The 13518-nt window shown below is 32.3% G+C and overlaps 3 protein-coding genes and 1 long non-coding RNA gene across 4 annotated transcripts; all 4 read left to right on the top strand.

The window, feature by feature from the left end:
- Window positions 1-1038: 1038 nt before the first annotated feature.
- LOC145323905 (uncharacterized) lies at window positions 1039-4500 on the top strand. The gene is made up of 6 exons (XM_080166510.1): window positions 1039-1150; window positions 1963-2052; window positions 2345-2421; window positions 2809-2910; window positions 3725-3766; window positions 4403-4500. Exons 1-6 carry the CDS (start codon window positions 1061-1063, stop codon window positions 4473-4475), a joined length of 474 nt encoding a protein of 157 aa, XP_080022636.1. The 5' UTR covers window positions 1039-1060; the 3' UTR covers window positions 4476-4500.
- A 341-nt stretch (window positions 4501-4841) lies between these two features.
- Window positions 4842-6916, top strand: LOC145324598 (uncharacterized). Its single transcript, XM_080167180.1, has 4 exons — window positions 4842-4852; window positions 4905-5034; window positions 5814-5872; window positions 6799-6916. The coding sequence occupies exons 1-4, from the start codon at window positions 4842-4844 to the stop codon at window positions 6914-6916; spliced, it is 318 nt and encodes a 105-aa protein (XP_080023306.1).
- Window positions 6917-7355: 439 nt separating this feature from the next.
- Window positions 7356-9302, top strand: LOC145323907 (uncharacterized). The gene is made up of 3 exons (XM_080166511.1): window positions 7356-7503; window positions 7876-7978; window positions 9166-9302. The coding sequence occupies exons 1-3, from the start codon at window positions 7366-7368 to the stop codon at window positions 9276-9278; spliced, it is 354 nt and encodes a 117-aa protein (XP_080022637.1). The 5' UTR covers window positions 7356-7365; the 3' UTR covers window positions 9279-9302.
- Window positions 9303-10057: 755 nt separating this feature from the next.
- Window positions 10058-13510, top strand: LOC145323909 (uncharacterized). The gene is made up of 3 exons (XR_013881134.1): window positions 10058-10372; window positions 11457-11534; window positions 12817-13510. It is a non-coding gene; the product is annotated as an uncharacterized LOC145323909 (long non-coding RNA).
- Window positions 13511-13518: the final 8 nt, after the last annotated feature.

Below are 13518 nucleotides of genomic sequence, written 5' to 3'. Positions count from 1 at the left end.
AATGTCGCTGAGGATGCAAATTCTACACTTAAAAATATTAAATATTGGATTAAATTATAAATATTTATATATTCTTGAAAGTGGATGTTAAGTCTATAACGCATATTATCATATTTTATATTTGATATTTTTATTTTTTTTAAAATTGTTTATTTGGTTGAAAATTACCAAAGCAAACACTTACTGTTTAAAAGCTCTTCCAAAATTAAGATCTGCACATCGATTGCGTCCATGCATCGCAGTTAGCTTTATTTGTTAATTTAGGCATGTTATAATTGTCCAAATGATTTCAATATGATGATTACTGTTATAATAAGGTACGATTTCGAAAGCGTAGCAAGTTATTAATGAATGTCCGAACGTCTATTTAAATTATGCTAATTTTTAACTTTTTGGACAACAAATATATATGTGATATAATACTCATATTCTTCTGCTTTTAGTAACATTAACTTCTGGAAAAATTATGTTTATAAATTTTAATTAATATTACGCTTATTAAGTTTGATACTCTATTTCAAGTATTTGTTTCTTCTACAGTTTGATTTCAGAGTTTTGCTCTTATGGATGTTGTCATCCTAGTTTTTTTTTAAATATTAACAACATTTTTATTAAATCACTTAAAAATAAAACACTTTAAAAACTAAGAAGAAATATTTTTGTTCCAATATTACTGTAATTTGATATAAAAAAACATTTCAAATTGTACTGTTAAATCTGTACAGTGTACAACCCACAATACCTTGAAATTGAAATGCAATATAATTAATACAGGTCTTTATTTATATAACTAAAATTGTAGTAAATAATAGAGGGGAAGGGGTTAAATGACTTTATGTCGCCACCCTCAAACAGCCAATTCTATACAAAGAATCTGAAAGAAATTTGCTAATTGAAAGTGAGCACAAGGTCCACGGGGTGCGGACATACAGTTATTTATCCACTTCTCCTCTCTCTATTGTTTTACTTTAATATTCTGAAACTCAAAAAAATAACTCAATTTTTAAAATGAAAATGAAATTTATAAATGAAAGCTTTAAAAAAGGAGTGCCGTACTGTAATGGATACAAAATATGTGGAGAAATGTTATGGACCTAATCGGAGCAGGGATTGTCCTAAAATGTTTGATCAACAATGTGAAGCCAGACAGGTAAACACAAGGATCTTTCTTTTTTAAAAGCGAAGCTTTTCTATAATTAGGGTCGGTCCGTCCGTCCGTAACGGATAGCGTTTTTCGTTAATTTAGGCATGTTAGAATTGTCCTATCGATTTAAAATTTTGCATGGTGATTCCTATAATAGTTAGGTACGATTTACAAAGCGTAGCAACTAATTTTTATGTGATCTAATCATCCGATTGATTTGATTTTTGGTATATTGATTCCTGGGACAACAAAGTATAATGTTATAAGCGAAGCAACTCTATAATCAAGTCCTAAAAATGTAAGTATGTCCATAAACATTATCCTGAATCAAGCAGTTTTTCAACAAATTTTCTTACAGTTTTGACTCTTATACATTTATATTATGATTATTCAGTTCTGACACTATACAAGTGTTAGTGTCTGTTTGTCCTACCGTTTCAGTGCTTCGCTTTTATGGATGTTGTCATCCTTGTTAAACCTTAGCTAGTAATTACAAATAGGCTTGCTGCTATAATTCAAATTGTCCTTGTTTTCTATAAAAATTCGTATTATTCCCAATTTCCCCAGGGAGGAATGGGATATTGGGCTGTTTATAGCACTTATAATACCGTTTTTTTTTCGTTGACTTAACAACCTTGGGACACTGATTGAATGGTTCAGTTAGTTTAGTGTCCAAACGTATCAACCACTAATTGTAATTTACAGAAGGTGTACATTATTTGTGATGTACATCAATTAATCAGCCATTGTTTTATCCCTTTAAATCCCTGCAATTATTCACAATCACATATCTTTAATATGAAATGTATATATTATAGGTGTCAAAATGTAAACGAGTCAGAGAAGAGAAATGCACAGAAATACCCAGACAAAATTGCACTTCTCAGGATAGATGGAATGATTTTCTGGTAATGATCCTTAAATTAACGAATATAGCTAACCATCACGGACGTACACACAGACCTACCCTGATTATGGAAAAGCCTCGCTTTTAAAAATAATACGAAAGTGGCAAAATGAAAATTTCTGAAAGGATGAAGTTTATTATGAGAAATACAATTTAAAGATTGGAATTTTAAAAATGTATGTAGCAGAACAAAAATGCGAAATCCAAAAGAAGCTAAGCAAAATTAGAAATAAGAAAACCATCATCATATGAAATTTCAAACCTGGTTTTTATTTATATATTTTGTTTGTTAGAACCAAAAGAACAGTGGCGGAGGATCTGAATTTCAAGCTTTTTCAAATTTTGTTAAATCTTTTGTAGATTGTCAGGAATGTTTTTTAAATAACATGAATTATAAAATCCAATAATGCAAAGTATATATTTAAAAAGGTGGGAGGTATTTAAAAGGAATTTTAAAGAGAAAATAATTGTATGTCCTGTATGTCTTAGAACGTATTCACTAACCGCTGCAATGTCACAATTGAAGCTTAATATTGGTCCTAGTAATTTTTTTAGCTAGGGAGGCGATGGACATAAAGTAAGGGTTAGAAACTTCTCCTAACTAATGAATTTATATTTAAAAGCCCGTTTATTGCTTATCACTTTTATCCTAAAAACTTGGATATTGGAATCACTAGTTTTTTTCTTTGGGGGGAGGGGGGGTTATGATGTTAACCTGGCAAAATGAAATTTTAAAAAACATAAAAAAAAACAAGGATGGGCCTGTACAAGAATGTGAAACTGTATTTATTGATTATTGTGTGACAGAGTCGGGAGATTATGATAAGAAATGTTTGTCTGACGACGACTGTTATTCTGGGTAAGAGTTTTTTCCAGTATTAATTCGAAACAGATTAATATCCACTGAAATAGAATCAGTACTCAGCCAAAATGAAAATTACAGACAATTATCCACGAATATTTAAATAAAAATCATAAAATTAATATCATTTTTGTTAATTCGGGCCTTCGGCCCATCAGGGCTCACTAAACTGGCGTTAATCTTAGAGTATTTCATTTTAATTTCCGCGGAAAGCTGTCTATATGTCATAAATAACTATTATGCAAAGTATCTGGATGTTAAACTGTCTGTTCTTTTGTCTTTATTTCAGCCTGAAGAAGCTTTTTATAATGCCTATGTAAAATGACGTCATATTGGCCTACCATTGGTCGATTAAAATTAATACTGGTCATTGGTAATTTAGTCTCTGTATATTGGCCTATCATTGGTCATTTGTATTGTATGACGTTATAGTTAGGTACTATAAGCAGCTTCTTTATTGGGACATAAAAGTTTTTTTGGTATAGTCTCTTTTGTAGCAAAGCCTCTCAAGGGGCGTTTCGTTGTATTTTCACAGTAGCTTTTAATAGGTTATTTTAGGTTAAGTTAGGTCAGGTGATTTCCCTGCAATTAGAGCCCCCCGCAGGGGCTAGAAATAGAAAAGCATTTGTGAAAAATCGACGAAACGTCCCTAAAGAGGCTTTGCCACAAAAGGGATTATACCCAAGTTTTTTTTTATTCTTGTCTCATTTTTAAACCAATATAAAGTGATGTTTTGACTAATCGATTTCATTACAAAAAAATATAATATACCAATTTGGAAAACCTCTGTATTATATTTCTTTTGATTTAGAGTTTCCAACGGAAAACCAGCAGTTTTTAACTTTAGAAGCAGGTAGCATTCAAAAATATAAAAAAAAATAAAGGTCAACATTAGTTATCACAGAATAATTTAACCACTATGAGTTTTAAGCACTTAATGTTTATTTCCAATATAGATCTGATATAGACCTTGAAGCATTGAAACAGTCCCTTTTGTAAATGTTAAAAATTGGATGTTTCTTTGTAGTAAAAGTTGTCGCAAATATAGGTATCAAATTAATATATGTTTATTCAGACAATAAATGTGTGTGCAATTGTAATTGAATGTTAAAAGTCGAGTCCAATTAATCTTCATATCTTAAAGGTTTTTTATCACATGAATCACCCAGGGTTCTACAGGGATAAGATATATTGATTTACTTCCTTAATGATGATACACAAAATTACCCCTTCTGTAGATTACAATTGGTAGTTGAAACGTTTAGACAAAAAACTTAATGAACCAACCAATCAAAATTTAATAAAAGTCCCCAAAGTTGTGAGGCCAACGACTAAGAAAAAGTTTGTATAAAACTTTGGGGACTAGAATAAACTAGAGTTTCCTACCTCCCTGTAAATCGACCCTCTATATTTTTAATATAAATTAAAAATTTTTTTTGAATTTTTCATGTGCTCATCATTTTATACTTTATATACTTGTTAATTTCAGTCAGAATTGTAAAACAACAGAAATAGAAGTTTGCCAAGATCCAGACTGCAACCAAAGAGTCCCAAGGAAATAATAGAAAATGTGTATTTATTTAATTTGACCTACCCAATTAATAATTAAAGTTTTCGCAAAATTCCCTAAAGTTGTGAGTATAATTTCAGTCAAATGCGCTTATTAGGTCAAATTTATTTTAAATATGCGTTTAATTATACTATGTGTTTGGTCAACATTAAGAACAGTTAGACTTATTGACTGGAAGCTTGCTCACAATTTTACAGAATATTGAAAAAGCTACTATTCCATTTATCGCATCATTTTATAGACAGCTTTCCGCTTTCAACTTTCAGCTTTTGGGTCTCGGGACTAACAAAACTGGTTTTCATTTTATCGATTGCAGAGAACTGATTCTTATATTAATCGGTTTCGAAGTCATACTAGAATGGTTAAAAAGTAATCTTTAACCAATTGATTTTTAGTTAGAATATTTTCTATTTTGCTAAAGACAAGAATGTACAACTGTCAACAATGTTAAATGTGAAGCTGTAGTGAATGAAACCTGCAGACAGGTGGAAAAACAAAATTGTGTTGCACCGACAACCCCTGCATGTAGAAATGAGTTTCAGTGTAAACAGGTAAAACTCAGGAAGGGAGGAAACAATAGGCTGTTTGTTAAACTTGTCCCCAAAGTTTTATAAAGTTTTAAAATAACGTTTTCTTATTTGTTGAACTTTTGAGATTTTCATTAAATGTTGATTAATTGGATTATTAATTTGATTATTTTAACCACTAATTGTTATCTACAGAAAGATAATTTTGTTTATCATCTTTGGGGATGTACATCAATTTATCGGCCATTGTCTTATCCCTTTAGGTCACTGCATTCTCATACTCATAGTATGAACTCTTGAAAATAATATCAAGTCAATCAAGCCGTTTACGAAAGTTTAAGAGACAGCAAAATATTGGCCTAAATAAAATCTATGCTATGCTTTGAGTTAGGGTTTCCTTGATTTAAAGAAATCTGTAAGGCTTTAGGAATCCTATTTCCTAGGCTATCCTAGAAAATTTTAATGGATTTTGCCCGATAAAGAAAAGGGATCAAATGAAGATAATATTTATTACCCATTTTTTCCCTAATTTCCGAAGTTGTACGACAGATAACCCAACTATTGCAAAAGCTATGTTCAGCTTACATTAATTAAACATTATACATTCAAAATTTAAATTTTTCACATTTTGATTTTTTTGGAAGTTTGAAGACTTTTTAGCTAGTATTAGATATTGAGATAGGATGAGGGCCGGGTGATACGTACACAATCGGAAACTAAAATTCAGCTGACCCTCGAAGAACAACTTTTAAGATAAATACAATAGTTAGATAAAACACAAACAAATTGCTTAATTTTTTTAGAGATATTTCACTTTTACGAGGGACAATAAGTTAGAAGAAGTACCACAAAATAGAACCAGGTAAAACAATTATCGAATACTACAGTGTGTTTTTTCTAATAAAACAAAAATATTGCTGAATTTAACCCTTACTATTGACAGACAAAAAAGGCAAAATTTTATTGGCTTGGGTTGTTTTTAAATGAAAAAAATATTCCAAATTCCAAGTTCATTATTCTGAGTCTGACTAAATAACTTTAAATGCATCTAGCTCTTAAACTGCTGGCAGCACAGTCTCTATACACATATAATTAGTACCAGAATTAAAAGTTCTAATTTGAACAAGAAATTGTCAGGAACTAAAAAATCCACAAGAATGGTAGAGCACACAAAAACGCGAGTTGTTTTTGTGCTGTGCATTTATTGTAATTGGTTATTACAGATTTCTTTTTTGTCAATGGTAACTGGATAAAATAAAGCAACACTTTTGTTTTATTAAACAAGGATGACAACATCCATAAAAGCGAAGCTCTTAAACTGTAGGACAAACGAACTTTAACACTTGTATAGTGTCAGAACTGAATAATCATAATATAAATGTATAAGTAATAATATAAATGTAAGTAAATTTGTTGAAAAACTGCTTGATACGGGATAATGTTTATGGACATACTGACATTGTTATGACTTGGTTATAGAGTTACCTCAAAAATCCGATCAATCGGATGATTAGATCACATTAAAATTTGTTGTTAAAAAAGTAAAAAAAAATCAACATGTTTAAAATGGACGTACGGACATTTTGGTATTTTTTTACGCTTTCTAAATCGTACCTAACTACTACAGGATGCAAAGTTTGTATCGAAAGGACAATTCTAACATGCCTAAATTGACGAAAAGCTAGTTGTTCCGGACGGACGAACGAACCAACCCTAATTATAGAAAAGCTTCGCTTTTAAAAATATTGATATAATAAATAGTAAAGTTAACAAGGGTTTTACTTTTAGGGCTTCAGGAACAAATATGTTGAAGCTAGACCCCCAAGGATTTGTAACTATTGGCACCTTCAGAAACAATCAGCTTCAGGCTTTGAATAATATGTTTGTCTGCTATATTTTAAAATAACATTAGGTAAATGTATTAAGTATAGATGTATAACCCAGACAACTACCTGGATCCAGTGTTTTTGGTCTTTTTGGTCTGCTAGCAAATTGCTTTATGCTCTATTATAGTGACTTGGCTGTTTAATAATTTACAACGCTATTGGATGATATTCAAGATCCAATTGAAAGTCGGTAAAGGATCCACGAGGTGGGGACATACAGTTATTTAACCCCTTTACCCTCTATTGTTTTACTCTAATGTCTAAGAGTATAAAAAAATATGATTATACTAACTAATAAACCTTTTATACAATATTACCTAATCTATCCTCATAAACTACACCCCCCCCCCCCCCTAAATATGAGAGGCTAGGGGGATTTTTGGTTATTTGCTCAATAAGACATTTATATTTTTTGTATCCCCTTAGATGTATTACACCTGAAATATATTCTTTTTATTCATATTATTCAATGATTGCACTGCAGGGCTTTGGAATAAATTTGGACATTGAACGTAAAATAATCACAGCTGGAAAATTTGTTGGTAGTTCACTTCAGGAAGGATTCATATTCTATCCAAATATGACACTCATCTTTAGACAGGGACAGGTAAATTGAATTTTCCAATATGGCTTTGAAACCAATTATATCCGCTGGATTAGAAACCATACTGAAAAATTACATTGGTCAATGTTATTTGTATTGTTGACGTCATTTTTTTTTATAAAGAGCTACCCTCAAAGAGACTAGCATAAAAACTTATACTTAGAAATTAAAATAAAGTAAGGGTGGTGTATTTTTTAATAATGCATAATACCCGAGGAGACCATAACTTGCAGTGCTTATGCCTGCACTGCCCTAACCCGGCAGGACTACTTTATAACAAATTCCTTACCTAACCTAACCTGACCTATATTATTAAACACTAACACACAATAAACTGCCCAAACCCCATATATCTAAAAATGTCGCATCTTTTAGGCAAATGTCAATGGCATAGAAATTGATGTTGACTTGACAACAAATGAATTTATCTGCAAGAATGACATCAGCTCTTGCAATCAGGATAATATTGAAATAGAAGGTAAAACATTATCCTCAATACAAAGTAGAATGATGTCTATCCGTCCGTCTGTCTGTCTGTCTGTCTGTCTGTCTGTCTGTCTGTCTGTCTGTCTGTCTGTCTGTCTGTCTGTCTTTCTGTCTGTCTGTCTGTCCGTCTGTCTTTCGGTAACTACTGAACCGATCGGATTCTACTCTTCAGGGAATATACCTACTGGTCCTGTGGTGGTTTTAGGCTATTTTCTTGAGGGGTGGGACACCCCCAACCACCCAAAAAACAAAAAATTCCCCGCCTTTTTAAAAATTATTTAAAATAGTGGTGGAGTGGGGGATCTCCAGGTAATAAAAGATGTAATTATACCTCTTTGGGCAAAGCCCCTAGAGGCTAGGGGCGAATCCGCTAGTATTATAAAAAGTAGTAAGCTGTTTTGTCTGTACTAAAGAATCATGTTAATCGCTAATCTAAAATGATTTTACTTTAAGGTGAAGCTTCTTAAAGGTTCAGGGAAGGTTTTTATCTATTTTGGAGGAGAGTATCTCCACACTTCCAATAAAATCTCCCCGCCAAAAAAAAATCAATTTCTTTTTTAAACTTCGACTTCCCCCTAACTCCCTCCCACCTTAACTGCCATTAGAGTCTTCTAGGGGCGTAATTTGTCCCATAATAATGATAACTTCATATATGTATCTTCATCCCAATCTCCTATTTTTGTTACTTATAATACTGACGGGGAATTCAAAATCCCAATTTGTTCAAACAATAATTTTAATCTATGAAAGGGATTATTGAACATTGTCTTATCACTTAAGATCCCTGAAAACTAACCTATTAAACCCGTTTTATTAGAGGTATCGTAGCTTTGTTGTAAAGCACTTAATTACAGCGCTGAATTTTCGAGTTCAAACCAACCTTTTTTTGCTACCACATGAACATGTTGTCTCAAAGTCTCCATTTAATATGAATTCACGCAACCTCCTCCTAGTTCATTACAATGACTTAATTTGGGACACCTGTCTTACTCTAGTAGGTATAGGTAATAACAAGGAGCTCTAATGAGATGAGCATTTCAAGTCATAACGTACTTGAACGTGGAGCTTGAGCTGGCCCTAGTGGCTATACAAAAGTGTCTTGTCATGTCCAGGAGTCTTAGGTCCAATCTCTTAAAACCAATGGCTAATTAAATAAAAAACAAACCCTATATGTTACAGGTGACTTCAATTTTGGTGGAGAGGGTGTGTACAGAGGCCAACTCGATCTACAGAATGGTAAGCCAACTAGAAATGGATTCGGATCTCTCAGGAAGGATTTTAATTTTATATAAACAAGGATGAAGACATCCATAAAAAAAAGCTCTAAAATCAGAAGTAAGGACAAACGAACAATAACACTAGTAGAGTGTTGGAACTTAATAGGCAGAACATTAATTTGTAAGTCTAAACAAAATTGTACATAAATTTGTTGCAAAATTGAGTAATTACAGGATACCGTGAAGGACATACTTTCCTATATATATGATGTCTTATGTACTTCACTACTTAAGGTTGTTTTCATCTTTTTTTTGTCTTTAAAACAAAATAAAAACAACTTAATATAGAACAATTACAGTACTTGACAAAAAAGATTTTTTTATAATTTGAGAAAAATATTTGGATACTTGAATTTCTGTTTATTATATGAAATGATTCAAATTTAAAATAATTTTTTACGCTTTTTTTAAGAAGCAACATTTTAGTCAAAACGTTTTTGCCAAGTGTAAATTTAGAAGTCATTTTGGGTTTTGCTTTTAATTGAAGGTCCTAGTTAAATATTATCAGTTTATGGTAAGAAGTATCCTTATATAAATAAATGTGTGTGTTCGGTGTTTGTGTGTACAAAAGAATCTTAATACCCACTGGACCGACATGATTCTTCTTATCCGTGATCCTAACTGTGAGTTTCAGGAAAGGTTTTGTTTAAGGGGGAAAACCCTTCACCCTGAAAATATAAATCGCTTTTTGAATAATATACAGCCCCCCCCCGCCTAAATAAAAACTTTCTTTTTGTTTTAAAAACTAAAATATAAAGTTGATGGTCGAATTTCCTCCCCACTCTACCTCAAACTCCACCTGGGATCTCTAGGGGTGCAGCTAATGGTATGAAAATTAAAGTAAAACAATAGAGGGGGAATAAATGTATTTTCCACTCTTTGGACCCTGTGCCGACTTTTAATTGGGTCATTGAATATCAGCCATCAGCGTCTAGGGCCTCTAGGGGCGTAGCCGTTAGTAATCAATACTGTATTAAATTAAATCCTTTATGCCAGAAGTTTAGAAAATGATGATTCTTATATTGGATTCTGGAAGGATGACATAAGAAATTTATTTGGAGTAAATCAGGAGGATTTGCTGGAAACCTTTGCTGGACAATATTATCAAGGTTTATTTTTACATTTAGCATTTCGGCATTTCAGATGCGTTTGCAATTATTACTGCACCAATTACAACCCCCCCCCCCCCCATGTACCCTAAAGTTAAACACCCACACACACAAAAACAGGGAGGCAGAAGACATTTATTATACTATTCCACAAAGTCTTATAATAAATTTTTCTTATTCGTTGGCTTGGGGACTTTAATTTTGATTGGTTGTTCCTTTAGTTGAGTGATTAGCGTTTAAACCACTAATTGTTTTCCATCAAGATTTAAACATTTAGTATTTTGGCTTTGCTTTATTCATCTACGTTTGTAATTATTAAAAGCGAAGATTTTCTATAATTAGGGAAATTTTAATGTGATATAATTATCCAATCTGATCTGACTGACTCCTAGGAAAACAAAGTACAATGTTATAAGTGTAGCATCTCTATAATCAAGTCTTTAAAATGTAAGTATGTCCTTAAACATTAAACTGTATTTAAGCAGTTTTTAAACAAATTCACTTACAATTTCGTTTTTTACCTTTAAATCTATATTCTGTTCTGATTATTCAATTCTGACACTCTACAACTGTTAATATTCGGTGGTCTATCTTTCAGGGCTTCACTTTTATGTATGTTGTCATCCTTGTTATTTCACAAATGACAACCCACAATTAAATAAGATTAATAAATTTATTTATAAACAATTAGGAAGAAAGAAATAATATTTACTTTACCTTAAATTGCATATAAAGAAAACATACTTAATTTAATTTTAGGTCTCATTATAGATTTGACATATTAGGTAAATTTTAAAAGAGTGTGAAATATACTAAAGTAACTTTTGACCTAACAAAGGCTTTTGACAGTTATACCTGGCACCAGAAATTTCTGAATAAGCACCACCCCCCAATATGGAAGAATCGCGGTGACAGTATAAAACTATGTCTAAATCCATTTTTAGGTGTTTCCTTTCCCAATCCTCCTCTCATTCCTCCTTTGAGACGTATTTTTTTATGACGTCACACATGACACTTTCAGGCGCTTCGAATAGGAATCAAGAAAAATTTGAAAATAATCCATATGATTCTTTTGACATTTTAGGTTTTAGGCATGGAGCTGGAGTGAAAATGTCGTACCTGGACAGTTTTAGAACCATACTGGTGGCAAAATATGTTCTAGGCATGGGATAATAGATTCATTTCAGGAGATAAAATCAGAGATCTAAAGGGATAAGACAATGGCCGAAAAATAGATGTAAATCCCCAACGATGATCCACAAAGTTACCTCTTTTGAAGATTACATTAAGTTTGAACACTCTACTTTATGAACCAACCAATAAAAGTTCACTGAAGTCCCCAAAGTTGTAAAGCCAATGAATAAGAAGACGTTAATATAAAACTTTGGGGACTATTGCGATAAACAGTTTAATGTCCTCTCCCTCCCTGGATGAAATAAATAAGATTTTTTAATAAATATGTTAGCTCTGTATATTTATAATCCAAGAGTACTTTTTATTAATACTAGCGGCTTCGCCCCTAGCCTCTAGGGGCTTTGCCCAAAGAGGTTTAATCAAACCAATTTTTCGTATTTTAGATTTAAAAGAAAAATTTAAAAAAATTTTTATGGGGGGGGCAATTTTTTTTTTTTTTGTGGGGTAGTCGACCCCACTATTTTAATTTTAGTTTTAAAAAGAAAAAGAAAATTTTTTTTGGGGGGGGGTGTTTTTTTTATTTTTTGGGGGGGTTGGGGGTGTCCCAACCCCCAAGAAAATAGCCTAAAACCGTCACAGAACCAGTAGGTATAATCCCTGAAAAGTAGAGCCCAATCGGTTCAGCGGTTACTGATATCTTAAGCTTCAGACGGACAGACAGACGGACAGACGGACAGACTTTGTATTATAGATATAATTGTTTTTGGTGCTTTTAGTCAATGTGTCTAACAGATGTGATGAATTTTAGTTTCCAAATGTGTACGCAGTTTCCGCGGTGTTTCCTCAGCCTATCTCAATATTTACTACTAGCTAAAAAAGCTTCAAACTTTCAAAATTTTGAACGTAAAACGATTTTAAATTTTTTAAAAAAAAATTTGAAAAGTTTGAAGTTTTTTTAGCTGGTAGGAAAATTGAGATAGGATGAGGAAACACCTTGGAAACTGCGTACACATTTGGAAATTAAAATTCAGCACATCGTCTAACAAGAAAAGAACCCAGGGTGGGAGGGGACATTAGGCTTTTTATTACACTAGTCTCCAAAATTTTATAATAAAGTATTATTATTCGTTGTCTTAGAAACTCTGGGGACTCGAATTGAATAGAATTGAAATCGTTTCAACCACCATCTACAAAAGGAATAATTTTGTGTCTCACCATTTTGCGCATTGGGGATGTACATCAATTTATTGGCCATTGGCTTATCCCTTTAGATCTCTGATTATTTATCCATTATCCCTGCTACTTTGTAGGTCAGGTGAATGGACCTGGAGTATTTCTATATCCAAATGGAGATATTTTTGTTGGAGATTTCTTTGGGGGAAGGAAGAAAGGAGAGGGCTTGTGGATTCTTGAGAATTCTAAAATATTTATAAAATAAGAAACGCAGTATATTGTACATTGTGTAAAATCTAATGGATTTTAGTATTAAAATATACAATATTCAATATATTGTATCATTATTTAACAAGGATGGCAACATCTATAAGTAACAATTGAAGTTTTGAAATTATTATTAATACTTGGTACATAAATGGGGTAGGATTTTCCTTCGATTTCAAGTGATCATCTAGAAAACCCAAGGGAATCATCCACTTGAAATAGGATTCAATACTCTAACGCCTACTGGTGGATATTAAGTTAAGTTTAATTCAACAGAGAACCAACCATTTGATTGCACGACCTTTGTCAGAAAAGTCCTAACTGTGCATGGTCATGTTGTGCCTTTTTGGGCCAAGGCATTCCCCCTACTCTAACCATTTATGTCGCGCATATACATTGCAGCAGTAGGAACCATTTTTAACGTCCTTAGTTATGACGCGGTGTCGGAAAGAGATTCGTACCTATCACCTCCCCAACCACTAACATCTGCGCTACGTGTTAAGCCACGGTCGCGGGTTATTTTATTGATTTTACTAATTAATACAAGTTATTTCTCCTAACATTTTATATAA

Source organism: Acartia tonsa, chromosome 7 (assembly GCF_053477335.1).
Source record: "Acartia tonsa isolate MP-2025a chromosome 7, ASM5347733v1, whole genome shotgun sequence".
Classification (NCBI taxonomy): Eukaryota; Metazoa; Arthropoda; class Copepoda; order Calanoida; family Acartiidae; genus Acartia; species Acartia tonsa.
This window is presented reverse-complemented; position numbering and strand designations above follow the sequence as displayed.

Bases quoted from the DNA above. Each gene is read 5' to 3' on its own strand.
- LOC145323905 (XM_080166510.1), top strand. From the start codon at position 1,061: ATGGATACAAAATATGTGGAGAAATGTTATGGACCTAATCGGAGCAGG. The intron at 2,422-2,808 runs ATGTTTTTTAAA...AAAAAACAAGGA, and splicing joins TCTTTTGTAGATTGTCAGGA to TGGGCCTGTACAAGAATGTG. The intron at 3,767-4,402 runs GTAGCATTCAAA...TGTTAATTTCAG, and splicing joins GTTTTTAACTTTAGAAGCAG to TCAGAATTGTAAAACAACAG.
- LOC145324598 (XM_080167180.1), top strand. The intron at 5,035-5,813 runs GTAAAACTCAGG...TAATTTTTTTAG, and splicing joins ATGAGTTTCAGTGTAAACAG to AGATATTTCACTTTTACGAG. The intron at 5,873-6,798 runs GTAAAACAATTA...TTTTACTTTTAG, and splicing joins GTACCACAAAATAGAACCAG to GGCTTCAGGAACAAATATGT.
- LOC145323907 (XM_080166511.1), top strand. From the start codon at position 7,366: ATGATTGCACTGCAGGGCTTTGGAATAAATTTGGACATTGAACGTAAA. The intron at 7,504-7,875 runs GTAAATTGAATT...CGCATCTTTTAG, and splicing joins TCATCTTTAGACAGGGACAG to GCAAATGTCAATGGCATAGA. The intron at 7,979-9,165 runs GTAAAACATTAT...TATATGTTACAG, and splicing joins GGATAATATTGAAATAGAAG to GTGACTTCAATTTTGGTGGA.